This window comes from Heteronotia binoei, chromosome 1, assembly GCF_032191835.1.
Source record: "Heteronotia binoei isolate CCM8104 ecotype False Entrance Well chromosome 1, APGP_CSIRO_Hbin_v1, whole genome shotgun sequence".
Lineage (NCBI taxonomy): Eukaryota > Metazoa > Chordata > Lepidosauria > Squamata > Gekkonidae > Heteronotia > Heteronotia binoei.
The window spans coordinates 257,798,701-257,825,228 of record NC_083223.1 but is presented as its reverse complement, the minus strand read 5'-3'; the positions used below and the strand labels follow the sequence as shown (position 1 = coordinate 257,825,228).

General features: G+C 45.5%; 1 protein-coding gene across 2 annotated transcripts in view; it reads right to left on the bottom strand.

Moving 5' to 3' along the window:
* Nucleotides 1-21,368, bottom strand: part of BSCL2 (BSCL2 lipid droplet biogenesis associated, seipin) — a 41,944-nt gene extending 20,576 nt beyond the window's left edge. Inside the window, exons 1-4 of one of the 2 annotated variants that reach the window (XM_060254154.1) lie at nucleotides 21,277-21,368; nucleotides 18,309-18,933; nucleotides 15,204-15,285; nucleotides 11,718-11,861 (exon numbers count right to left, since the gene is read on the bottom strand). In XM_060254154.1, the coding sequence (XP_060110137.1) occupies nucleotides 11,718-11,861; nucleotides 15,204-15,285; nucleotides 18,309-18,517 (435 nt within the window). In that variant the 5' untranslated portion in view covers nucleotides 18,518-18,933; nucleotides 21,277-21,368. Of the gene's footprint in view, nucleotides 1-11,717; nucleotides 11,862-15,203; nucleotides 15,286-18,308; nucleotides 18,972-21,276 lie in introns of those variants that run through there. The other variant, XM_060254146.1, reaches the window with a different exon arrangement.
* Between the last annotated feature and the right edge of the window lie 5,160 nt (nucleotides 21,369-26,528).

Sequence of the window (26,528 nt, the reverse complement as noted above, 5' to 3'; positions counted from 1 at the left end):
CTGCAGGACGGTAGTTTTTAGGTGTTCCCAGAGTGCTTCTGGAGAAGGGTCTGTGGGGCAACTGAGGTCCTCAATTCTTGACTGGAGTTTTGCCTGGAAGGCAGCTTTAACTTCGGCTGACTGAAGGCTGCCAACCTGAAACTTCCTCCGAGGGATACCTCCTCTCCTGGGTGTGGGTTTAAAGTGAAGACGGAGATTGCAGCGTACAAGACGATGATCCGTATGACATTCTGCGCTGGGCATTACTCGGGTGTGTAAGACATCTCGAAGGTCTCTCTGGCGCACCAGAATGTAGTCGATAAGGTGCCAATGCTTGGACCGTGGGTGCATCCAGGTTGTCTTCAGACTGTTCTTCTGCTGGTAGATAGTGTTGGTGATGGTGAGCTGGTGCTCCATGCAGAATTCTAGCAGGAGGCGCCCGTTGTCATTGCAGTTGCAAATGCCGTGTTTGCCAAGTACTCCTTTCCAGGCTTCCGAGTCTTTACCTACTCTGGCATTGAAGTCGCCAAGGATGATCACCTTGTCCTCTGTAGGGGTCTTCCGTACGAGGTTGCGTAGATCAGCATAGAACTTGTTCTTTTCTGCAGGATCTGCTTGAAGGGTTGGGGCATACACACTGAAGAGTGTTGCATGCTGCTTGTTTTGAAGTGGGAGGCGCATGGACATGATGCGATCTGAGTGACCTGTTGGAAGGTTTTCGAGTTTGGAGGCAATGGAGTTCCTGACCATGAAGCCAACGCCAGAAAGGCGGCTCTCAGCCTTTGACTTACCCGACCAGTAGAGGGTATAGCCAGCACCGTGTTCTTGAAGACTACCTTCCTCAGGGAAACGGACCTCACTGAGAGCTGCTATGTCGATATTCAACCTGAGAAGTTCGTGGGCAACTAGAGCAGAGCGTCGTTCAGGGCGACCACTTTCTACTGTGTCAAGCATGGTTCTGATGTTCCAACACGCAATCGTTAGTCTTTGCACACTTTGTGAGGCAGGTGCATGCCTTTTCTTTGTTGTTATTTTTCGACCGCAAGTAAGGATGCCCGTTGACCGCGGCTAGCCAACTGGGGTGGGGGAGACGAGCTTTGTTTAGGCCACCTTTTCTAGGCCCCTCTCCGTGTGGAGCAAGCAGTGCTGTCCCTAGATAAGGCTGCTTGGTCGTTCAGGGTGCTGCCGAAAGATGCTTTCGTCTCCGGGTTAGCATCAGGCGACCAATATCCTGAACCGCCTACATGCAGGATCGGGACTGCGGCTTCCAGTGGCACCTTCCACCTGCCGTTTCGCCCCTTGCCTATCGCTGCAGGACTTGATGCGTTGTGGGTTGTGTGTGTGGATATGCCCTTCAGGCCTGCGCAGAGGAATTTTTTAGGTGAAGCGCAGTGTGTGCGGTACTGGCTCCACCCTTTCACCTGGGGGTCATCTGCCATGGCCCAGTAAGCCGGGACGCCGGCAGTGAGTCCTCCAGGTGGTAGGTGTTACATTAACGAGCTCTATCTGCCCGGGTTTGATGTTAGAGTTTTCCTTCTCTTAGGCTGACGAGGTTGGTGGGCCCAGCCTGCCCATCCGGTTATACCGCCGGACAATTCGGTCGCACCATGACGTAGCAAACTCTGTGAAAAACAGGGGGGACCAGCGAGAAGGTGTTGCTACGGATGCAGTAATGCAGGAGAGGCCATTGCAGTGACCATCTGCCAGGCATAGCCAGACAGTGACCACGCGGCATTCACTACACCGGGAGAGGAGAGGCTATGTATTGCGCATGCACTTTCCCTGGGGGGGTAGGATTCCCAGAGGGAGCCCACCCCACCACCCCCCTGGGGTATAAGACACTGCAGGATAAAAGAACAATTTCACTGGTCTAGTGCAAGAATGATGTACAAACAGCATGAATATTTGGCATGCAACATGGTCAACACCAGCAAGGCTAATGCTGTGGAAAAAGCTGGAAGCAGAAATCCCTGCCTACAACAGACAGCTGGCATATGAAATGCTGACTTGCTACATTAATGGAAAACAGCCTGTGAATGGATGTGGGAAAGGAAGGTGAACTACATTAATTCACAAACTGGCAGCTGTTCGTGTTATTTTATGACTAAACCAACTATTAATATTTTGCTCATTATCCTAGCTTGATATAATTTATTGTATAGTTCTGGAGACCAAGTCCTATAAAGAAAGCTTGAAGGAGCTCAGCATGTTTAGCCTGGAGAGGCGGCGGTTGAGAGATGGTATGATCACTATCTTCCAAGTACTTGAAGGGCTGTCATCTAGAGGATGGCATGGAATTGTTTTCTGTGGCCCCAGAAGGTAGGTTCAGAACCAATGGGTTGAAATTAAATCAAAAGAGATTCTGGCTCAACATTAGGAAGAACTTCCTGACCATTCGAGTGGTTCCTCAATGGAAGAGGCTTCCTCAGGAGGTGGTGGGCTCTCCTTCCTTGGAGATTTTTAAACAGAGGCTATCTGACAGCAATGAAGATCCTGTGAATTTAAGGGGAGGCATTTGTGAGTTTCCTGCATTGTGCAGGGAGTTGGACTAGATGACCATGGAAGACCCTTCCAACTCTATGATTCTATGATCTCTCTCCTGTATTTTTGCTTAACTTTTTAAAGAAAGGGAGAGAGGAGGGAGAGAGACTTAAAAGTCCTTGTCAGGCACACTTACACCGCAGCCAGTCACAGAGTTGCTGTTCTGCTTGAATCTTATCACCAACATGCATAGTATATATTGAGAGGAAACACTTAAGAATCTTCAAATATGATTGTTTGTTTACATGTCTGCCTGCAACCTTGAGAGAATATTCTACACTCTGGGAATTAAACAGAGAAGGGCAATTAACAAAGAATCATAGAATTGTAAGGGAACTCCGGGATCATCTAGTCCAATCCCCTATTATGTTTAGCTTTTTCAAAAAAAAACCACCCCAATTGCTAGAAAAATTATACTATGCCACTGGAAGAGAACATTCCCACCAGATGTGAACTGGATTAGGGATCTGAGTAAACTAGCAGCAAAAGTGATATTTATTCTGCAAGTAAAATGGAAATCTTTATTTAAAAATGGGGTGATCTGTCTTTTATATCTGTAAAGAACACTCCTGAGATTATAGAAAAGTACTAGAAAAATGGATCATTTGTTAAAGAACCCAGAATGGCTGTTTTTATTTATGTTATTTATTATCCACCTTTCTCACTAGGACTCAGGGCGGATTGCACAGAGTAAGTCAAGTGCAATCGACAGGCTGGGACATTCAACAGTGAAATAGGAATTAGGGTTGCCAGGTCCAACTCAAGAAATATCTGGGGACTTTGGGGGCAGAACCAGGAGACTTTGGGGGTGGAGCCAGGAGCAAGGGTGTGACAAGCATGACTGAACTCCAAAGGGAGTTCTGGCAATCACATTTAAAGGAACCACATGCTTTTTAAACATCTTCCCTCCATTTGGAAATACTGAAGGATAGGGGCACCTTCTTTTGGGGGTCATAATATTGGACCCTGTGGTCCAATCTTTTTGAAAATTGGAGGGTATTTTGAGGAGAGGCACCAGATGCTATTCTTATACTCTATGGGGATCAATTCCCTCCACACACCCCATCACCTTCTGATAACCTTAAAGTGGAGGAAGGGCCTCCAAACCAGGGGATCCCCAGTTCTCAACTGGGGATTGGCAACCTACTAACTAGAAGTCTAAAAAACATAACTGAAGGAAACCATAAGTATTAACACAACACATTAAATGATGCAAATATTACATAGTATGATCCTAGTTTCAGCAAGCTATACACAGTAGCACAGTCCCTCATAATTTATATCCCAGTAACTTTGTGAATCATTTAGTACAGTGCTGCTCTGCTGCCTGTGTAGAAAAGCCCTCTTGAATAAGAAGAAGAATTGCAGATTTATACCCTGCACTTCTCTTTGAATCAGAGACTCAGAGCAGCTTACAATCTCTTTTATCTTCTCCCCCCACAGACACCCTGTGAGGTGGGTGGGGCTGAGAGGGCTCTCACAGCAGCTGCCCTTTCAAGGACAACCTCTGCCAGAGCTATGGTTAACCCAAGGCCATTCTAGCAGGTGCAAGTGGAGGAGTGGGGAATCATGGGCATTCGATGAAATTGATGAGCAGTCAGGTTAAAACAGATAAAAGGAAGTACTTCTTCACCCAAAGGGTGATTAACATGTGATTAACATGTGGAATTCACTGCCACAGGAGGTGGTGGCAGCTACAAGCATAGACAGCTTCAAGAGGGGGTTAGATAGGGGCTTCCGGGGTTGGAAAATGCCAAGCTGAACTGCTTCTCAGAAGGGAAGCAGGCTGGAACTTCTGTTCGCAGTAGTTGGAGGCAATCCAATGCCTACTGCCTACTTTTCTCAGTCAGAGATCAGTGCAAGATATGTACAGGAAACTTTGAGGAGATTTACCTTGGCTAAAAGGGAGTCCCGGGGGGGGGGGCTCCTTTGAGGCTTTGAGGGGTCTCCGGAGACGAGTTGTATTTTCATCATCTGCAGAAGTTTCCAGTCATTTATTTGACAAAAGCTCGACAGGATCCTAATCTTCTTTGATACTGCTAAACATCTAAAGCTATACAAGACCAGTGTTGATCTGGATAACTACAGAAAAGGTACAGATTGCTATCTTTCATTCCGGGACTAATTAAAGTTAAACAAAATAAAATCAGAAGGTGGAAAATTGAAATCTAGAAAGCTCGGAAGAAGGGGAGAAGGGGCAAAATTTGGACTTTGTAAACTTAAAGGACAGTGCTAAAAAGTGGAAAGGAATTTATTGTTTTATTAGGGTTTGTAGAATCTTTCGGGCTCAAGTGCCGTGTTCTACTGGAGAAAGTTTTTCTTCCAGACGTTTCGTTCTCGGCTGCGGAGAACATCCTCAGTGGCGTTGCAGCCGGAGCAGGCGCTCTGACCTTCTTGGCTGCTGTGCATTGAGTGGGGCCAGGGCTGCTGGAGAGCTGCTATTTCTAGGCTGGAGGGGGTGTGGTGAAAGGGCAATCAGTTTGTGGATGTGCCCATTGTTTGGTGGGGCTTCCTGGAAGGGTAGTGATAAGGAAACTGGCTGTTGAATGTGACCATTCTTCTGTGTTAATTGCTGGGAGGGTTGGAAGGGGTGTGAAGATAAGGAAGATGGTTGTTGACTGCTAAAATACAAGAATATGGGGAATTGGCGGGACTTTGTATTAATAAAGGAAAATCAAAACTTCTATGTAAAAATATGCAAGTAAATAAGCAAAAGGAATTGCATAGGCTAACGGGCTGTGAAGTTACCGCTAAGGTAAAATATTTGGGTGTGGAGATAACAATGAAGAATATTGATTTGTTCAAAAATAATTATGAGAAGCTATGGCGTAAAATGGATGAAGATATGTTAAAATGGAATAAACTTAATTTGTCATTGCTGGGCAGAATAGCTGCAATTAAAATGAATATTCTACCAAGAATAATGTATTAGTTTCAAACTATCGCGATTGTGAAAGACAGTAAACAATTTAATAGATGGCAAAGAAAAATTTCAGAGTTTGTGTGGGCTGGGAAGAAACCAAGGATTAAAATGAAAATTTTAACAGATGCAAAAGAGAGAGGCGGATTCCAATTACCAGATTTAAAATTATATCACTAAGCAGTTTGTTTAGTGTGCATAAAAGAATGGATGATGCTGTTAAACAAAAAACTCTTAGCGTTGGAAGGTCATGGAAATAAATTCGGCTGGCACGCTTATATGTATTATGGGGAAAAAAAGATGGATGGTTTTTTCTCTCACCATTATATAAGAAATAATTTGCTAAATAGATGGATGAAATATAATATGGAGATGAGAGAAAACCGTTATGGGTAGCGCCAGCAGAAGTAATAAAAATAACAGCTGAGACGCGTGAAGAAAAGTGGTTATCAAAAAGGATATTATAGCATTGGAGAAAGTCCAGAAAAGGGCAACTAAAATGATTAAAGGGCTGGAACACTTTCCCTATGAAGAAAGGTTGAAACGCTTGGGACTCTTTAGCTTGGAGAAACGTCGACTGCGGGTGACATGATAGAGGTTTACAAGATAATGCATGGTATGGAGAAAGTAGAGAAAGAAGTACTTTTCTCCCTTTCTCACAATACAAGAACTCGTGGGCTTTCGATGAAATTGCTGAGCAGACAGGTTAAAACGGATAAAAGGAAGTACTTCACCCAAAGGGTGATTAACATGTGGAATTCACTGCCACAGGAGGTGGTAGCGGCCACAAGCATAGCCACCTTCAAGAGGGGTTTAGATAAAAATATGGAGCAGAGGTCCATCAGTGGCTATTAGCCACAGTGTGTGTGTATATATAAAATTTTTTGCCGCTGTGTGACACAGAGTGTTGGACTGGATGGGCCATTGGCCTGATCCAACATGGCTTCCCTTATGTTCTTTTCATATAATCAACTATTAAAAATACAACGTGGCAAAATAGAATTGAAAACTGCTGAAGAGCTGAATAATAAATATGATTGGTTCCAAATGCAACAAATAAAGAGCTTGGTGGATAATGATATTAAAACTGAAGGAATAAGAAAAGAGCAAACAGAAATGGAAAGAGTTTTGCTTGGAGACAATGAAAAATTAATTTCAAAACTATATAAATTACTTTTTAAATGGTCTACGAAGATGAAGTAGTGAAATCTCAAATGATTAAGTGGGCAATCAATGTAAATAAAGAAATACAGGTGGAAACTTGGGAATATTTGTGGAAGAACTCTATGAAGCTTTCGACGTGTCATAGTATTAAAGAGAACTGTTTTAAAATTATGCATAGATGGTATATGACTCCTAAAAAGTTGGCAAAGATGAACAATAAGATGCCAGACAGATGTTGGAAATGTAAAAAACATGAAGGTTCTTTATACCATATGTGGTGGACTTGTGAAAGAGCAAAAAAGTATTGGCAGATGATTCAACAAGAAATTTCTAGGATCTTGGGATATGAATTTAAGAAAATTGTAATCTGTTGGGATTACAAATGGAAAAAATTCCAAAAGAAGATAGAACTATAATTTGGTACTTGCTTTCAGCTGCTAGGACATTATATGCACAGTTGTGGAAGCAAGAAAAAATACCAGAGAAATGGGATTGGATTGTAAAAGTTATGACATTGAGTGAAATGGGCAAATTAACAAGAGTTTTAAGAGATTATGACTTAGAAGTTTTTAAGATGGAGTGGAAAAAATTCAGAAGATATGTAGAAAAAGAGTGGAAAATAAAAGGACATTGGACAATTTTTGATAATGATTAAGTCTTAGAAGGAAGAAGAATGTAAATTTTTGTTTTTATTAGTTAAGGGTACCTTTTAATATTAGTATTATAAGTAAATAACACCGGCGGGGGTCAAGTAATGGGAGGAGGGGTGGTTAGAAAGTAATACATGGGAGAGATAAAAAGAAGTTATTAATGATGCAGGAATAAGATATTGTTACCATATGTCACTAAATAAAATTGTTTTAAACAAAAGAGGGGGTTAGATAAAAATATGGAGCAGAGGTTCATCAGTGGCTATTAGCCACAGTGTGTATATATATGTGTGTGTGTATATATAATTTTTTTGGCCACTGTGTGACACAGAGTGATGGACTGGATGGGCCATTGGCCTGATCCAACATGGCTTCTCTTATGTTCTTATTCTACTTTGTGAGCTACTGCATAGATTAGTGTGCTCTGGGGTCATTCTTCCTGAGCTAGGACAAAAATGTGTGAGCTAGAGGCTAAAAATTTGTGAGCTAGCTCATGCTGAGTCAGTTTAGAGGGAACACTGACCACAGTATTAGACCAAAACTTTTTATTCTTCGGACATAGCCACCAAGTATGTAGAAAATCCCCTGCATTTTCACATCTTTTCCAGCAGTCTGGAGATTTAAGACAGTGACATTTTATGAAGTTGTTTAGGTGTATAGTACCATCTGGCTGTTATTTTGATGGACTGGAATTTACATTAACCCAACAGTCTAGCAGATATGCTGATCCAAGGCTGTGAAGGGCTTTGTATGTGATAGCTCATGCTTTAGATTGAGCCTGCTAACTAATGTGTTCGAGGAACAGGTGTACTCTGCTGTCAATTAACACAAGACCAACCCTACTGGATCACACCACCTATTTCAGCATCATTTCTCACTTGACTAACCACTGGTTTTTATAACTGTAGTCAGAGGCGCCACTATTCTTTCCAGAAGGAAAAAGGAGTAACCTAACAGCAGCCCCACCCAGCACTACAACCTATGCAAATATACTCAGTACCAGATACAAAGCAGCCATAAAAGTCCCCCACCTTGCCTTTTTTAAACATCCAAGGAATGAACATGTCTAAAGAACTCAAAAGCTCATACAGTTTTGTGGCGTTTGGAGTGATCTCAACAAGATATACTACGTGATTCGTTTCTCACAGTGGCCAACCAGATATCTCTCAAAACATCTACAAATAGGACACAGCTTTCCCCAGTTTGCTTCAGCAACTGGTACTGAGAAATATGCTGTCTCAGAAGCTGGAGGCTTAATTTAGACATAATGGCTAACAGGATGAGGGTTTAGCAGGAACACAGTTCCAGCTGGCTTGGTGTCGAGGTGTGTGGCCTAACATGCAAATGAGTTCCTGCTGGGCTTTTTCTACAAAAAAAGCCCTGGTTTGGATCCTGTGGTAATTTCTGCCAATAGAAGGGATTTCTGTCAAGGGAATGGGAGTTCCTTACTTCCCTGTCCCACTGAAACACAAAATACTGCTGGAAGGGCAGAGAGTGGACTTCCAGGTACAAGAGGAAGAGAAATTCAGTGGAAATTCACACCTCTCCCTAGGGTTGCCAAGTCCAGTTCAAGAAATATCTGGGGACTTTGGGGGTGGAGCCAGGAGACTTTGGGGGTGGAACCAGGAGACATTAGGGGTGGAGCCAAGATCAGCATAATTGAACTCCAAAGGGAGTTCTGGCCATCACATTTAAAGGGACAGCACACCTTTTCAATGCCTTCCTTCCATAGGAAATAATGAAGGATAGGGGCACCTTCTTTTGGGGCTCATAGAATTGGACCCCATGGTCCAATCATTTTGAAACTTGGTGGGTATTTTGGGGAGAGGCACTAGATGCTATACTGAAAATTTGGTGCCTCTACCCCAAAAAACAGCCCCCCCAGAGCCCCAGATAGCTGCAGATCAATTCTCCATGATTTTCTATGGGAATAAATCTCCATAGGGAATAAGAGTTCCCAGCAAACATTTCCCTCCCCTCCCCCCGCTTTCTGATGAAGCGGGGGGAGGGCCTCCAAACTGGGGGATCCCCTGCCCCCACCTGGGGACTGGCAACCCTACCCCTCCCTTCTATTACCAGAAATCTGTCATTGGATCAGAGTCTATAACTAACTTTTCATGAAAACAAAAAAGAAAAAAGAAAAAACCCTCATAATTTAGGACAGGAGTCCCCAAACTTCTGAAATCTGTGGGCCCCTTTGGAATGTTGAAAGGAGGTGGTGAGCACCACCACAAAATGGCTGCCATAGGAGGTGCATCCAAACACAAAATGGCTGCCATAGGATAACCTTTCTCACTTTGCAGCGAGGGGAATAAAATTGAAGGAAAACCCTAGAGGGGAGGAAGAAAAAAGAGAATAAAAATAAATGAAGGAAAGCCCAAGGGTGATGGGAAAAAGAGAATGGGGAATTTTAAAAAGGAGATTTGAAAGGAGAATGGAACGACACACTGACCATGAAAAATTCTCCAGTGGCTGCGGCAGCTACCACAGCTGTGAAAAACCCTTTCATCTGAATGAGGGCAGCCAATAACAAGGCCTGCCCTACAATGCCTCCACCTACTTTCTGAAAAGCTCACCAGCCACCAAGGGAAATACTGGCACCAAGTTGGGGAACCCTGATTTAAGAGATAAGATATGGTCAGCAAACAAGAAAAAGAAATAGAAATGTTTGTGGTGCTTCTAAAAACACAGCATGACATGACAGCCAAAAAAATAAAAACAGAGGAAGCCACATCACAAACCAGAAAATACACTGAGGGTAAAGACAGCAAGGCACAGTAGCAATCTCAGAAAAAAAATCTAGCACATACTGTTTGAGCGCCACATGAAATTGCCTTAAATGGTCCATCAACCGGATTTGTTCTAACATTACAAAACTTAGTTTACTTTAACTTCTACTGTTCACCAGATTTTGTTGTTCAGTCACACAGTCAAGTCCAACTCTTTGCTACCCCATGGACCAAGTCACGGCAGGCCCTCCTGTCTTCCACCAGATTTACATTAAAGAAATCAGTCCTTTTATGTTAATGTTTTACTATGGAATTTTGGTTATAGACCTATTTTAGCCTATTTTGATTAAAATTGTTAGGTAATGTATCCTAAGTAGTAGAAAAGATTTTTAAAATGGCAAGAAGTTTTGTTTTTTAAAAAGCTACATCCCCTGTTCTCTCTAGTTCAAAATGGCTGTGAAGCTTGCTAAAACAGCTAATGTTCTGCCAATTTCTTACAAGGTTCTGAAATCTTGGTCAGTATAGCATACAATTGCTAACCTCCAGGTTGTGGCTGGAGATCTCCCGCTATCACAACCAGTGTTCCCTCTGAGGTGAGTTAGCGTGAGATTTTTAGCCTCCAGCTCACACATTTTTGTCTTAGTTCCGGAAGGATGATCCCAGAGCACAATAATTTATGCAGTAGATCACAACTTTAATGCCAGTAGCTCACAGCTTTAATACCAGTAGCTCACAAATTACAATTTTTGCTCACAAGACTCTGCAGCTTAGAGGGAACATTGAACCCCAGGCGACAAGAGCTTAAAGGGAACTGAACCCCAGGTGACAGAGATCTGTTCACTTAGCGAAAATGGCTGCTTTGGAAGATGGACTCTATGCTATTATGACCCATTGAAGTCTCTCCTCTCCTGAAACCCCACCTCAGACTCCACCCTGCAAAATCTCTAAGTATTTCCCAACCTGCAGCTGGTAATCCTAGTACAGCACAGTACCTCTCCATGTACAGATAACCCAGGACAGTTACTGAGAAGGGGGTTTGAAAAGATAAAAAGAGAAGTTTCATTTAAGAAGTGCATATCAATCAGACCAAGACAAGAATCCAGAATTTTGTTTTGAGCAGCAAAGCTGGCAAAAAAGAGGCATCCTCTGTTACTTGTCTCCACCACAAAGGTATAACATCCCTAAATAGGGAGCTTCTATTTCACCTATTATAGACAATTCCTGCTAACAGACATATCTCCAATGTGACTTTAAAAAGTCATCTTTCTTATGTCTCATGGGAACAAGCAGGTCAGGGTACCATTCAGTTTGCTCATCCCTCAATTAGGTTCTGAGATTAGGCATAAAGTTTCCAGCTCAGAAGTTGTGGCTTTGAGCCATGAAGGACCCTTGGCCCCTCTCTTTCTACAAGGTCTGCCATCCATCCTTTCATACGCTCCAGTATTTGGAACCACATTCCCCGGCTCAGCCTGTCTGCAAAATTAAACCAGATTTACAGGGACAGCTACAGAACTAGGAAGGCATCTTTTCAGATAACATCGCCCTTGCAGATTTTATCTAATGCATACACCTCTTTTTTTTCCCATAGGCAGGGGAAGAACCGGGTATACTCGTTTCCAGAATGTGAAGCAATTACAGAACATAGCAGAGAAGTCATTCATTCTGAAGAGAGTTCGAAGCAGCGATACTGACAGCCTTCCCTCACCCACCCATACCCATCTCTGGTATACATACGGATCTGGCTGATGAGGAGATGATGTGGCCGCCTTTGGTATAGCAGGAGATGACCACCATGAACATCCCCAGGTTCTGGTTGACGGGAGACTCTGGCAGCTCCAGCTCCACGGAAATACGATATGGCTGGCCATACATGAGGACCTGCAGACACAGAACACATCAGAGGCAAGACTCCCACCACAGAGCGATTTAAGTTTATATATAGGCAGGGCTTTTTTTGGTAGCAGGAACTCCTTTGCATATTAGACCATGCCCCCTGATGTAGCCAATCCTCCTGGAGCTTACAGTAGGCTGTGTACTATGAGTCCTGTAAGCTCTTGGAGGATTGGCTACACCAGGGGGTGTGGCCTAATATGCAAAGGAGTTCCTCCTACAAAAAAGCCCTGTATATAGACATTATGCCTGATCAAGAAAAGCTAACTTCTGTGCTCTGCTGAACTAGTCTTGTGACCAGTCCCACATGTTGCATCCACATAAGTCATGCAGTCTGCTAATGTGTTTCCTGGACCCCCTTGCTTCTTTCCCAAAGCAAAGAGACAAGGCTTTCCTTCACATCATTAGAGGTGATTCAGAAGGCCTTTCACATTTATTTATTTACTTCATTTATATCCCACCTTTCTCCCAAATGGGGTCCCAAGATGGCTTACACATCATTCTGCTCGCCTCCATTTTATCCTCACAAGAACCCTGAGAGGTAGGCTAGCATATGACTGGCCCAAGGTCACCCAGCAAGCTTCCAGGGCAGAATGGGGATCTGGACATAGTTTGCCTGGATCCTAGTCTGATAATCTAACCACTACACCACACTGGTTTTGAGTCTGTAGAAAGAGCCCATTTGAAAATAGCCTCTCATAAGAGAATGATTGGTTTGAGATGTCCTGACTGCTCTCATATGGCAGCCATTTTATGACTGCACTACTTTTCCCCAGAATTCCAGAAGCACCCACAGGATCAAAGTTATTCTAGCCAGATTATCCAGTTTGCTTTTCCATCTCAAAAACAAAGAGCAGCCAGAAGGAATAGAAACAGTCAGTTGTCCAAGCACAGTAAGTTTGGCTAGGAAAAGCTCTAGCACTGTCTGAGGTATCAGACCACTAACAGCAAACATAAGAGAAGTCATGTTGAATCAGGCCAATGGCCCACCCAGTCCAATACTCTGTGTCATACAGTGGCCAAAAAACCCCAAGTGCCATAGGATTTTGTGGGAAAGTGGGACAGTGAAGCGATTTGTAGGCCAGTACATTGTACAGACTTTAATGCAAGGCTGTCAAGAACCGGTCTAGCACAGTGACTAAGAACGTGAGAAGGGAGGCTCCCGCTTCAAATCTTGCCTTGAGTGTCAACTCCCTGGGTGGCTTTCAAACAAGCCACTCGCACTCTCTCAGCCTGCAGCCATTCCGTCTGTAATATGGAAATAACCACCCAGCCCTGCTTTACAGGATTGTTCTAAGGACTGAGTGTCCGGATTTCAGGGAAGGTGGACTCTGGAATATCTAAGAGGGCTGGGATGTGTGTGTGGTGGTGGGAAATCGCTAATCTTTCACACACACTAAACAATGCTGTCGAGAAAAACCAGGGTGATGCTGTCACAGGAAACCAGGTGGGAAGAGACCCACCCCCACACAGAAACTCAACACCCGCACATTTCTAAAGAGCTATTTTTGTGGGGCCTCTGAAGCAAAAAGCCAGAAGCAACTGAAACATCTTGGGGAAGGGACTGATCATCACCTTCCCCATGCCATGTCCTGCTACAACAACCTATTTTATTAACTGCTATAGCTGTTATAGCTGTGACTTATCTTTATTGTTTGTTCTTGAGGCCTTCCTCCATAGGCATGATAATATATTATAAATAAATATTTGATGAAGTTTGCAGCCTTCTGACCTCTTGTCTCATGTCAGGCCTAAAAAACATGCCCAAGACTGTCCAATAGGAGAGTTTTAACGTTCTGTAGAAGGACAGGCAATCAATTATTTGTAATTTATGTTTTTGTTATAGGAAAGATACTGTTTGGTAAAGCTTGTTGCCATGTAGTCTCCAAGAACACAATTACACAGGCTTGTAGCACTGATGTCACTGAGAAACCAAAATATTATTTACAAGATGCTACTGAGAAAGTGAGTTAAAACAAAGAAGTTTCAGTGAACTGAACGCATGCTTTCATCCCTATCACTCTTTGAGCGGATTTCCATCTGCCTTTTCCAGGCCAAAAGGCCCTCAGGCCCGGAAGAAGATACTTTCCTTTCCAACAGGATTACCACAGCAATGTATGCAAAGCGCTGTGGATACTGAGCATCACAAACACATTGCTTAAAAAAAAAAGATGGTAGATGGTGGCATTATTTTGCCCAAATAAGATTTTAAAATTTACAAAAGAACATGGTAAGAGCCTTGCTGGATCAGACCAGTGGTCCATCTAGTCTGATATTTTTCTCCCTTTCTCACAATACGAGAACTTGTGGACATTCAATGAAATTGCTCAGCAGTCAAGTTAGAACAGATAAAAGGAAGTACTTCTTAACCCAAAGGGTGATTAACACATGGAATTCACTGCCACAGGAGGTGGCGGTGGCTGCAAGCATAGACAGCTTCAAGAGGGAATTGGATAAATATATGGAACAGAGGTCCATCAGTAGCTATCAGCAACAGCGTATTGTTGGAACTTTCCATCTGGGGCAGTGATGCTCTGTATTCTTGGTGCTTGGCGGGGGGCTCAGTGGGAGGGCTTCTAGTGTCCTGGCCCCACTGATGGACCTCCTGATGGCACCTGGGTTTTTTGGCCACTGTGTGACAGAGTGTTGGACTGGATGGGCCATTGGCCTGATCCAACATGGCTTCTCTTATGTTTTTATGGTATCTTGTGTCACACAGTGGCCAACTAGCTCCTGTGCAGGGCCAACAAGAGCCAGAGGCTGAGGCCTTCTCCGATGTTGCCTCCTGGCACAGGGACTCAGAGGTTTACTGCCTATGAATACTCAGACGTTAACTGCCTAGTCACCATGGCTAGTAGCCACTGATAGACCTCTGGGGTCATTGATATATTCGGAGATACCATTACCAGAGGCCATACCATAGAACCATGCAAGGGGATTACAATATAAGCCATGTTATTTTCAGTCCCTTTCCTAATAACCTGTAATGTGAACATTCTTAAAACACATTTTCAAATGCTGCCTTGGAGGAGACTGTTTTAGCTCTGCATAACTCCTCCTAATTGCCACCGTTTCAACAGTTTGATTTGATTGATGCAGCAGAAGAAGGCACACTTGGTACATGGGAATTTCTTGGGTTCAGTTCCTGACCAAAAGGATTTCTAGTAGTAGGTACTTAGAAAGATCCTTCTAACAAGATTGCTGCTGAGCATCAGGGCAGATAATACTGAGCTCAATGGACCAAAGGCCTGAAAAATTCATCATGTGTTTATAGAAACACACCAACCACAGTCAACCCAAGCATGAAGCATTCTGATATTGGCCACTTACCCGGTCACGGCTGTTCTTAAGGAAGGAAACATTGGCTACAGGAAAAGAGCACAGTTCTGGTCCAGACAAGCTACAATCTGACCTAGAAAAAGTGAGAGGATTCCCCAAGATCAAAGTCAGGTGAGGTCCCAACATTTTAAGGAGATTCCATTGTCTCACAAGACACCCACCTCTCCCTGAATACCTACCATGGTTCTTCGAATGGGTGTGGAAAGACCACACATTGGTTGCATCACTTCAGACTGCAGAAGGGGGAATATTACTGGTAGAACATATGCTTGGCTTGCAGAAGGTCCCCAATTAACACCCCAACATTTTCAGTTAAACAGAATCAGATAAATAGATTATAGGCAAGGACCTTGGCCTGAGACACTGGAGAGCTAGTGCTGGTCATGATAGACAATGTTGATTACTATTTACTTTAATAATAATAATACTTTTTATTTATATCCCGCTCTCCCTGCCGAAACAGGCTCAGGGCGGCTCACAACATATTAATTCAATATAATACAATAAAATCATATAATTCAATAAATTCTACACTATAAAACCATCATATAAATCAACATTCCAATTAAAATTAACATTTATGGTGCTAAATTTCAGGTTTTTAATAAATTGATGGCGGAATACAACAGCAGCAAATCTATCATTAACTCAGCATTCAGCGAAGGCCATCTTTAAAAGAGTAGTCTTGCAGGCTCTGCGGAATTGCTCAAGACTCCGCAGGGCCCGCACTTCATCATCTGGAAGTTGATTCCACAGGTGTGGAGCTGCGATAGAGAAGGCCCGTTCTCTTGTGTTCTTCAATTTGGCCTCCCTCAGCCCAGGGATGTTCAGTTGGTTCTTTCCCACTGACCTCAGTGCTCTCTGGGGTTCGTATGGGGAGAGACGGTCCCTCAGGTAGGCAGGCCCTCGACCATATAGGGCTTTAAAGGTAATAACCAGCACTTTGTACCGAACCCGGTATGCAACCGGAAGCCAGTGCAGCCCCGGCTGTATATGCTCCCACTTCGGGAGCCCTAACAATAGCCTAGCCGCTGCGTTCTGCACCAGCTGCAGCTTCCAGGTTTGGCACAAAGGCAGCCCCATGTAGAGGACATTCAGTCTTGAGGTGACCGTTACATGGATCACTGTTGCTAGGTCCTGGCGCCTGAGGAAGGGGGCCAACTGCCTCGCCCCTATAAGATGAAAAAACGTGGACTTGGCAGTGGCTGCTATCTGGGCCTCCATTGACAATGAAGGTTCCAGTAGGACCCCCAAGCTCTTGACCCGGTGTGCCGCTTTCAGTGACACACTGTCAAAAACTGGGAGAGGAATTTCTCCTCCCAGAGTGCCACGACCCAAGCAAAGGACCTCTGTCTTCGTTGGATTCAGCTTCAACCCACTCAGCCTGAGCCCACCTGCCACGGCTTGCAGCGCCAGGTCCAGGTTTTTTGGGACGCAGTCAGGCCGCCCGTCCATTAGTAGATAGAGCTGGGTGTCATTCGCATATTGATGACACCCCAACCCATACCTCCGGACAATCTGGGCAAGGGGGCGCATGTAGATGTGCGGCACCCCATAATCTAGCGAGTGCCTCTGAGACAGCTCTCCCCCAATTGCCACCCTTTGTCCCTGTTCATCAAGGAAGGAGGAGAGCCACTGTAAGGCCAACCCCCTGATCCCTGCGTCTTTGTACTCTGCCTTTCTCCCCACGGGGGACCAAAGGCAGCTTACGTCATTCTCCTGCCCTCCTTTATCCTCACAACAGTCCAGGGAGGTAAGCCAGGCTGAGAGAGCATGACTGGCCCAGGGTCACCCAGGAGCCTCCATGGCACAAGCAGGGATTTAGTCCCAGGTCTCCTAGACACTAGTCCAACATCCTTATCTATTACACCACGCTAGTGACAGCAATGACCTTGACAGGCAAAGGATCTGATTCAATATAAGGCACTTTCACAGCTGCCAATTTTTTTAAAATCCCACGCTGTTAGAAAACATTGCTAGAACACTGCTCCTTAACGCATCAGCTTTCCATGTGCAAGGATTTTTTAAAAAATGGTTTTCAATAAAGACTGCAGGAGTATTTAACCACAGAGGCAAGGCTTGCAATGTGAAGGACAGCCCAGACACAGAATTACTGCCTCAGTTAAACTTCAGCCTCCAAGGCATGCATCCATGCATACCAGCTGGAACGTCCACCCTCCTAGCTCAACCTTTTCTCCCTTAAGCCCACAGCTGCATTTATACTCATGAACCACAAAAATGGAAAAGAACTCCTGTGCATCCAACCTATCCATAGAGGAGTGCACGATTTATTGCTCTGGCTGGCTTTGCAGTTGTCCAATCAGACTCCATCAGGGGCAGGTCATTGGTTAGCCTCAGGTACAAATGCAACACAGAGATAAACCAAAATTACAAAAGCAAAATACACCCAGAACGCTGACTTGTGCAGAAACACAACACGTGGGCTTTCTTCAGGATACATAGTTCTTATTCACACACAAACTAAAAGTAATTATTTATTAATCAAGGGCCTTGACCAGGAGACCCCAGGAAAGTCCAGTCTCATTAGGTCTTGTAAGCTAAGCAGGGCAGTCCCTGGCTAGTAGCTGAATGGAATACCAAGGTCATGACAGAGAGACAGGCAATGCCAAACCACCTCTGAACGTCTCCTGCCTATGAAAACCCTGCAAGGTCTTCAAAAGTCAACTGTGACTTGATAGGGGGAAAAGATTATTCAAGGGGTGAGGACAGAAATCTTCTCTAAGTCACTCAAAAGTCGAAATTAAATTAAGGGGGAAGATGGGTAAGTGTATAACAGCAAAACATAACAAAACAAAAAGGAGTCTTATTAACACCTGGAAAACTTATTTTGGTATACATGTCTGCAGGCTACAGCCCACTATCAGATGTGTGACAAGTTCCCTTAAGTTAGAAAACTGCAGAATGCAAATATGTGGAACCAAAAGGCCGTGAAAAAGAAGAGGTGGCATTGCCTTTGCAAAATTCAAACAAACACCAGAAAAGCAGAGGGGCCATTCACAGCAGATGGCCACTACTGTAGTTCAATACTGATCTTGACCTCTTCATCCACCCACATTTCCGATCTGAAGCACTGACCTGAACTGGTAGTGTACGGGGCTGACGTAGCTGACCGTTGGCATATAGGAGTAGTAGAAGCTGCCATACAGGAATATGGAGACCCAGAGGAGAAGCAGCAAGACACAAAGCAAAATGGCTGTCTGCAGGACAGTGCGGCGGACCCTGAGGATCAGCAGCGTGGCCACGTCCTGGGCCCAAAGAAGGAAGGGGCCGGTGCTGCCCGCCATGGCACCGGCAGAAGAAGGCAACAGACTAGGATCCAGGGAAGCAAGAAATGGCTTGTAGGAGGAACGTGCTGGGCAACAAATGCCTCTCTATGGCACTGGGAGGAGACCAGAATGGAGCAGCAATTTCTTATGCAACACAGAGTTGAGCAAAGGAGTTCTCCTTGAATCCCGGCTGGGTTGCAGTGAGAGGGCCTCCTACTCAGGGAAGAGACTCTGGCCCTTGGTTCGCATGCCACACCGTTGACGCCTCTTGCCTTTCTGGAGGCTGTTTACATCCATCAAGAGATACCGGATGGCCCAGAAGTCAATGACTCCAGAGCATGGCAGGCGGCTGGCGGAGTCACTTCGCCGAGCTCACCAGCCCCTTGGGAACTAGGCGCTCTGCAGCCTCAGCATCACCAGGAGACAGAGGGGCCCTGGAAGAGACAAGAAAATAATCCCCACCCAGGGTTAGCAGTGCTCCAAGCACACACAGAAACCATAATCCCAGGCATAGGTGGCCTGACTCAAGAGATGTCAGAGAGCCAGTCTGGTGTAGTGGTTAAGTGCATGGCCTCTTATCTGGGAGAACCGGGTTTGATTCCCCACTCCTCCACTTGCAGCTGTTGGAATGGCCTTGGGTAAGCCATAGCTCTGGCAGAGCTTGTCCTTGAAAGGTCAGCTTCTGTGAGAGCTCTCTCAGCCCCACCCACCTCACAGGGTGTCTGTTGTAGGGATAGAAGATATTGGATTTCTATCCCGCCCTCCACTCCGAAGAGTCTCAGAGCGGCTCACAATCTCCTTTACCTTCCTCCCCCACAACAGACACCCTGTGAGGTGGGTGGGGCTGGAGAGGGCTCTCACAGCAGCTGCCCTTTCAAGGACAACCTCTGCCAGAGCTATGGCGGACCCAAGGCCATGCTAGCAGGTGCAAGTGGAGGAGTGGGGAATCATACCCGGTTCTCCCAGATAAGAGTCCGCACACTTAACCACTACACCAAACTGGCTCTCCAGTTGTGGGGAGGAAGATAAAGGAGATTGTGAGCCGCTCTGAGATTCGGAGTGGAGGGCGGGATATAAATCCAATATCATCATCATCAAGTGAACTTGAAAGAAGAGCAATGCCGAAGGTAAGGAAGAGGCCCAGAGCAGGACCAAGAGGGACATGGTGGGTTACAAAGAGCTTCAGAGAAAGGCTAGATAAGGAATACTTCCAATTTGGGAAACCAATCAAGCATGGCTTGTTACAGCAATGGGGGTGGGAGGAAAGGGCAAGGGAAGCAGGATGTCACTCTGGGATTTCTCCTGGGGGGGGGGGATTCTGGATTAACACCCAACCAGAACAAATTAACACCCAACCAGAACAAACATTCTCAGCACCTTTTTCCTGTTTAAGGGGTGTGTGTGTGAGAAAGGAAACAAAAACACATCTGCCAGATTCTCCTCTCCAAAGAGGCCAAGTTATCTCCAGTATACCCTGCAATTAAAATGCAATTGCAGATAATAAGGCACTTCATTCTAGTCGAGAATTCGTCCCCAATTAAAACAACTTTAAAAAAAGGGGGGGCATACCAAGTCACAAGCAACAAAATGCCCTGGCCTAATCCAGCTCTAGATGGTTGTGGTGGTAAATGCCATTGTTGCAGCTGACTTACAGCCACCCTGTAAAGTCTTCAGGGAAAGAGACCTTCAGAGGTGGTTTGCTGTTCCTGCCTCCGTGTAGCAACCCTGGACATCCTTGATGGTCTCCCACCCAACTATTAACCAGAGTTGACTCTACTTAGCTTCTGAGATTGGATGAGCCTGTGCTATTCAGGTCAGGGCTCTGTTCTAGATAATCTTCCCAAAAACACTGGTGGTAGAGCAGGGGGAGAGAATTATACCTTGGAGAATAAGCAAACGCAAGTGAAGCAGGAAGGCACATATCTGCTCTGTATTCTGGCCCCCAGTTCCCATGAAGCAAGAATTTTCAATGCCTATTTTAAGCAAAATGCCTAAATTAAGCAAATAATTAACGGTGACCTGGGGGAACACAGTGGGGCACACAACTTCCAGCTTCTAGTTGAGATAAGGAGCCAGGGCTCTTGGGAAAGAGGCTCCAGCCATTATTTAGGGGGTGGAGAGGGAAAGGAGAGTTAAAAGGAGCTCAGACACGTTTCAACCACCACGAAACGAAGGGGACAAAGCTAAATCTCTCAGGGGTCCATCCAGCTACACTTGGGCGTCAAAAAGTCAACTACACGCATTTAGGAATGTAACAAGACAAGATAAAAAGCAGAGTTTAAAGCTGTGATAAGGAAGGGGGAGAGAAAAGAGAAAGCCAAGCGCGCTTTACTCTCCACAGCTGATACCCTGAAACTGTTGTTGGGCTCTGAGGTGCTCCTGGACTCAAACCTAGCTAGCCTCCAAAAGTGAACATCTGGGGCCCGGGTTTTTTTTTGGGGGGGGAGGGGAGGGAGGGACAAGAAGGGGGCTGAAGAAACCTAAACTCTAGTTTCAGCTGAATGGCGGAATTAAAAAGTCCGCCTAGTTAAGAGTCCAGCCACAACCTCGGGGTGCGGGGGGGAGGGGGGGTTAGAAAGGACAGCTGAGATCCCCGGCCGCCTGGGTCCCTCAGGCAACCAAGGGAGCACAAATTAAGGAGAAGAATCCCAGTTGCAACAGAGAGAAAGGAAAAGGCAGAAACCAAGACGATTTGCAGGGGAGGCAAGCAACGGAAAGCCAAGAAAAAGCCAGGGGGGGGGGGGGGTTTCCCAGAAAGAGAAGGAAGGCTAATACACCTGCGCTCTTCCAGCCGCCACTCGATCAATGCAGCCGCCGCCGCCTCCCTGCTTCTCCCCACCCCTTCTTGGGCCTCTCCAAAATCTGCCTCTTCCGGGTTTAACTCCGCCCCTGCAGCGACTGGGAAGGGAGGGGGGGAGAAGGGAAGGCAGGCCTGGCTTTCGGGTTTTTTTGGACGACGGGCCTCCCGCGAGCATCTTCGCAGTCACATGCTCGGAGGGAGCGAGATGCTGCTGCTGCGGCTGCCTACGTTCTATTGCCATGGCAACGGAGCAGCCGCCGCAGAGGGGGGGAACCTTCTACCCCAAAATTATGTCGGTGCTGCGGGGGAGGCGGGAATTGGGACTCCTGGGTTCTCTCCTACCACAAGAGGACTAACGAGTGGGGTGGAAAGGGGTGAGATTAGGGTTACCAGCTCTGGGCAGGGCAATATCTGGGGATTTGGAGGGGTGGAGCCTAGGGATGACAGGTTTTGGGGAGCGGAGGGACGTCAGTTAGGTATATTGCCATAGAGTGCACCTTTCAAGGCATACATCCCCATCCCCCCAACTGATCTTGGTTTTTTTGGAGATCAATTGTAATAGCAGGAGCTCTCCAGGTACCACCTGGAGGTTGGCAATCTTAGGTGAGATTCAGAGTGCAATAGGAAGTTGCGGGGACAGCTACCATCGTATTCTTGTTAATGGATGAGAAAGTGCCTGGAACCCTTAGATGGCCGTCCAGAAGGGCACAAGAAAAGCCTTGCTGTATCAGACCAGATCAGCAGCCTGTGTCACACAGTGGCCAATCATGCCGTCTGCAGGACCAACAATAGGGCATAGAGACTGAAGGCCTTCCCCTGATGTTCCACTCTGGCACTAGGATTTAGAATTTGACTGCCTCTGAACTCTGCTTGTCTGCCTTTCTAGTACATCCTGATGCCCCTCCAAGCCTTTCTAAGACAGTATGCATATATTTAAACTGATGTCTTAAGAGCAACCCTGCAAGGTTGGTCAGACTGAGAGAATATAGCTTGAGCAGGGTCACACAACAAGCTATGTTTATTTACTTCCACTGTACTGTAAGCAGATAAGTTGGACATACATCTGTCAAGTTGTACCGTGGGGTTTCCCCACTGCTTGTTCTTGGTTTGGTTATCAGAGGTATTCAAGAAGGTTCCAAGGTCTGTTCCACATAACAGCTTCATTGTGCTTTTGAACAAAGTAGGAGTCAAGTGCACTTTTAAGACCAACAAAGTTTTATTCAGAATGTAAGCTTTTGTGTGCTCTAAGCACACTTCATCAGATGAGGAATCGGGTACAGTGAGCAGAGCTACATATAGCTGGTAGACAGTGGTTTAGAATGCAAAAGGGTACAAATTGAAGATCCAATGACAGAATAGTAAAATTAACAAACTGAGCAAACCTTTGATTTGGTAACATGAGCGTGAGAAACCAATAAAACAGTAGATAAGGTAACATGTCAAAATATGAGAATGCCTGTTAATCACTCTATTGTTATAAGCCTGGGCCAAAATGCGGGAATTTCGTTCTCAGAAGTTTTTTCCATCCCAACTAATTTACCTTTTAACATGTAATATACATATAGTTTGCCATTAGAAGAAAAATACATTAAAATATAGTGGAAGATGGGTTTAGTATATGTAATGAGATAAACAGCCAATATCCCTATTTGAGGGAGAGTTTAGAAAGAGGCAGGTGCTCTCTGATGTCACCTGTCCTGTGGACAGGATCAGATAAGTTACTCCCCCATTTTTCTAAATGGGTAACACATGCGCAGCTAGGGATCTTTGTGGCTGAAGGTCCATACAGGTCTTGCACAGCATCCTTTTTTTTTAACCCAGCAGATTACACATGCATGCTTATGAACCCACACAGTGAGACACTTCATGCTTTTCTACTCTTGAGCAAAAAGGACTCGTAAAAATATAGGAAGGTAAAAGAGAACAGAAATTCAACCATTTGTCGCTGATGGCAAGTTCCATAAGCACGCAGCAATAAAAATTAGAATGAGGCAGTAGGAACCACTTGCGGTTTCAATTATTAGCTCTGTAGATTTGAAGGTGTGTAGCAAAATTTACCTGAGGAAAAACAACTGGGCTTTTAACTACAGTGGTAAAGGCAGCTCTAGCAAGCCAGGTTAGCAAAGCTACTGCTGAGATAGACAACAAAGTTGTTAGATAAAGTTGGAAAGGTGTGGCCAAGTGGAAATGCAGGTCCTGCTGGGATACATGTGATATTTTGTGAGGCAATGACTAATAATTATAATTATTGTATGTCATTGTGTATAGTATAGCCAGGAGATCTTAAGATTGTCTGGCAGCCTGAAATTCTTTTAGCATTTTGTAGTACCAGTAGATGGTGAGCTATGTTTATTTTCTGGGCTGAAAAAGCTGTGAGTGAACCAAGGTCACCCAGCTGGCTTCATGTGGAGGAGTGCGGAATCAAACCTGGTTCTCCAGGTCAGAGGCTGTCAGTCTGAATCAGTACACCATGCAGGCTCCCTGACTATCCTCAAAAAATGCCTCCTCCTGGCTGGATAGTCTGGCACCACAATAGTCTGCAAAGGTGGCACTTGCCGTTAATGTCAAGTACATTTCCACAAACCAACTTGTGAAAAACCTGGGGGAATGATGAGGAAAACAATGGGCTGGGAAGATTGTCATCTGGATTGTGTAACAGTGTGAATTTAGAATCCAGCAGAACAGATTTTGAGTCCAGTCGTACTTTTAGGACCAACAAAAATTTATTCAAGGTATGAGCTTTCCTGAAGAAGTGTGTGAGCGCACATGAAAGCTCAAACCTTTAAAAACTTTGTCTTAAAGGTGCCACAGGACTCAAATTTTGTTCTACTGCTTCAGATTAGCATGGCTGCCCACCTGGATCTATCAGAATCCAGCTTTACTACAGTAGAGAAAGAATTCTCCTAGGGAATATCCTGTAGTTAGTTGACATGTCTGAAGCAGAGCTCAAGAATGAGATGGGGAAAGTGAACAAGAAGACGACTAGGTTTTATACTCTGCTTTTTTCCACCCTAAGGAGCCAAAGAGTAATTAACATGGAATTCACTGCCGAAGGAAGCTGTGGCAGCTACAAGCATAGACTGCTTCAAGAGGTGATTACATAAACATATGGAACAGAAGTGAGTGGCTATTAGCCACATGAGTATAGTGACTGCTAGCCACATGGCATAGATGAAACACTATGTCTGGGGCAGTGATGCTCTGTATTCTTGATGCTTGGAGGGCAACAGTGGGATGGCATCTGGAGTTCTCGCCCCGCTGGTGGACCTCCTGATGAATCCTGGGCTTTGACTAACATGTGACACAGTGTTTGATTGGATGGGCAATTGGCCTGATTCAACATGGCTTTTCTTATGTTCTTATTTTCTTGTGTAGCCTCAAAGCTACTGAAACTGAAAAGTGGCAAGGCAGCGGGAGTTGATGGAATCCCACCAGAGATCTGGAAGCATGGGGGCACAGTACTACATAGCACACTTCACAAAGTACTTGTCACCTGCTGGGAACAAGGCAAACTACCACAGGACTTTCGCGATGCAATCATCATCACTCTACACAAGAACAAAGGGGAAAAGTCAGACTGCTCCAACTACTGGGGGATAACCCTGCTCTCCATCGCAGGCAAAATCCTTGCCAGAATACTCCTGAACAGACTGGTGCCCACCATTGCAGAAGAACTCCTCCCAGAGAGCCAGTGCGGCTTCAGAGCTAACAGGAGCACCACCGACATGGTATTTGTTCTCAGGCAGCTCCAAGAGAAATGCAGGGAACAGAACAAGGGTCTATATGTGACTTTTGTCGACCTTACCAAAGCTTTCGATACCGTTAGCAGGAAAGGCCTATGGCAAATCTTGGAACGTTTAGGATGTCCCCCAAGGTTCCTCAGCATGATCATCCAGCTACATGAAGACCAGTGAGGCCAAGTCAGACACTGCAACGACCTCTCGGAGCCCTTCCCAATAGGCACAGGTGTAAAGCAAGGCTGCGTTCTCGCGCCAACTCTCTTTACGATCTTCTTTAGCATGATGCTTCAAAGAGCCACAGTAGATCTAGATGATGACGATGGTGTCTACATCCGCTATCACACCGATGGCAGCCTGTTCAACCTGAGGTGACTAAAGGCCCACTCCAAGACAATGGAAAAACTTATCCGAGAGCTACTGTTTGCCGATGATGCTGCACTCGTCTCCCACTCGGTATCAGCTCTACAGCATATGACGTCCTGCTTTGCAGAGGCTGCCAAGCTATTCGGCCTAGAAGTTAGTCTGAAGAAGACTGAAGTTCTCCACCAGCCTGCACCCCAGGAAGACTATCACCCTCCCTGCATCACTGTGGGTGAATCAGTTCTGAAGACAGTCCAGCAGTTCAGCTACCTGGGGTGCATCATCTCCTCAGATGCCAAGATCAACAAGGAGATTGACAACAGGCTGGCAAAGGCAAACCGTGCATTTGGCCGACTGCACAAAAGAGTGTGGAGCAACAAGCATCTGAAAAAAGGCACAAAGATCAATGTTTACAAAGCGGTTGTGATGACAACCCTCATCTATGGCTCCGAATCGTGGGTTTTATACCGTCATCACCTGCGACTCCTTGAGCGCTTTCATCAGCACTGCCTTTGCACCATCCTCAACATCCACTGGAGTGTCTTTGTGACCAACACTGAAGTCCTCAAGAGGGCGGAGGTTACAAGCATCGAGGCACTGCTGTTGAAGACGCAGCTGTGCTGGGCAGGGTATATTTCTAGGATGGAAAACCACCGCCTTCCCAAGATTGCTCTGTATGGTGAACTTTTCACCGGCCATCGAAATAGAGGGGCACCAAAGAAGAGGTACAAGGACTCCTTGAAGAAATCCCTTGGCACCTGTCGCATCAACCATCACCAGTGGTCTGACCTAGCCTCAGATCGCAAAGCATGGAGGCACACCATCCACCAGGCTGTCTCTTCCTTTGAGAACGCACGCATAGCTGGTCTTGAGGACAAAAGGAGATTGAGGAAGAATCGCACTGTTACAGCACCAACCCCAAATCAGACTTTTCCCTGCAGCCACTGTGGCCGGATCTGCCTGTCCCACATTGGTCTTGTCAGCCACCAGAGAGCCTGCAGCAGACGTGGACTACTGCACCCTTCTTAAATCTTCGTTCGCAAAGTCAAGCCGAGAGAGAGAGCCTCAAAGCAGCTTGCAGTCCTCTTCCGCACCCCACAGTGAAGTAGGTAGGGCATGAGGTATACAT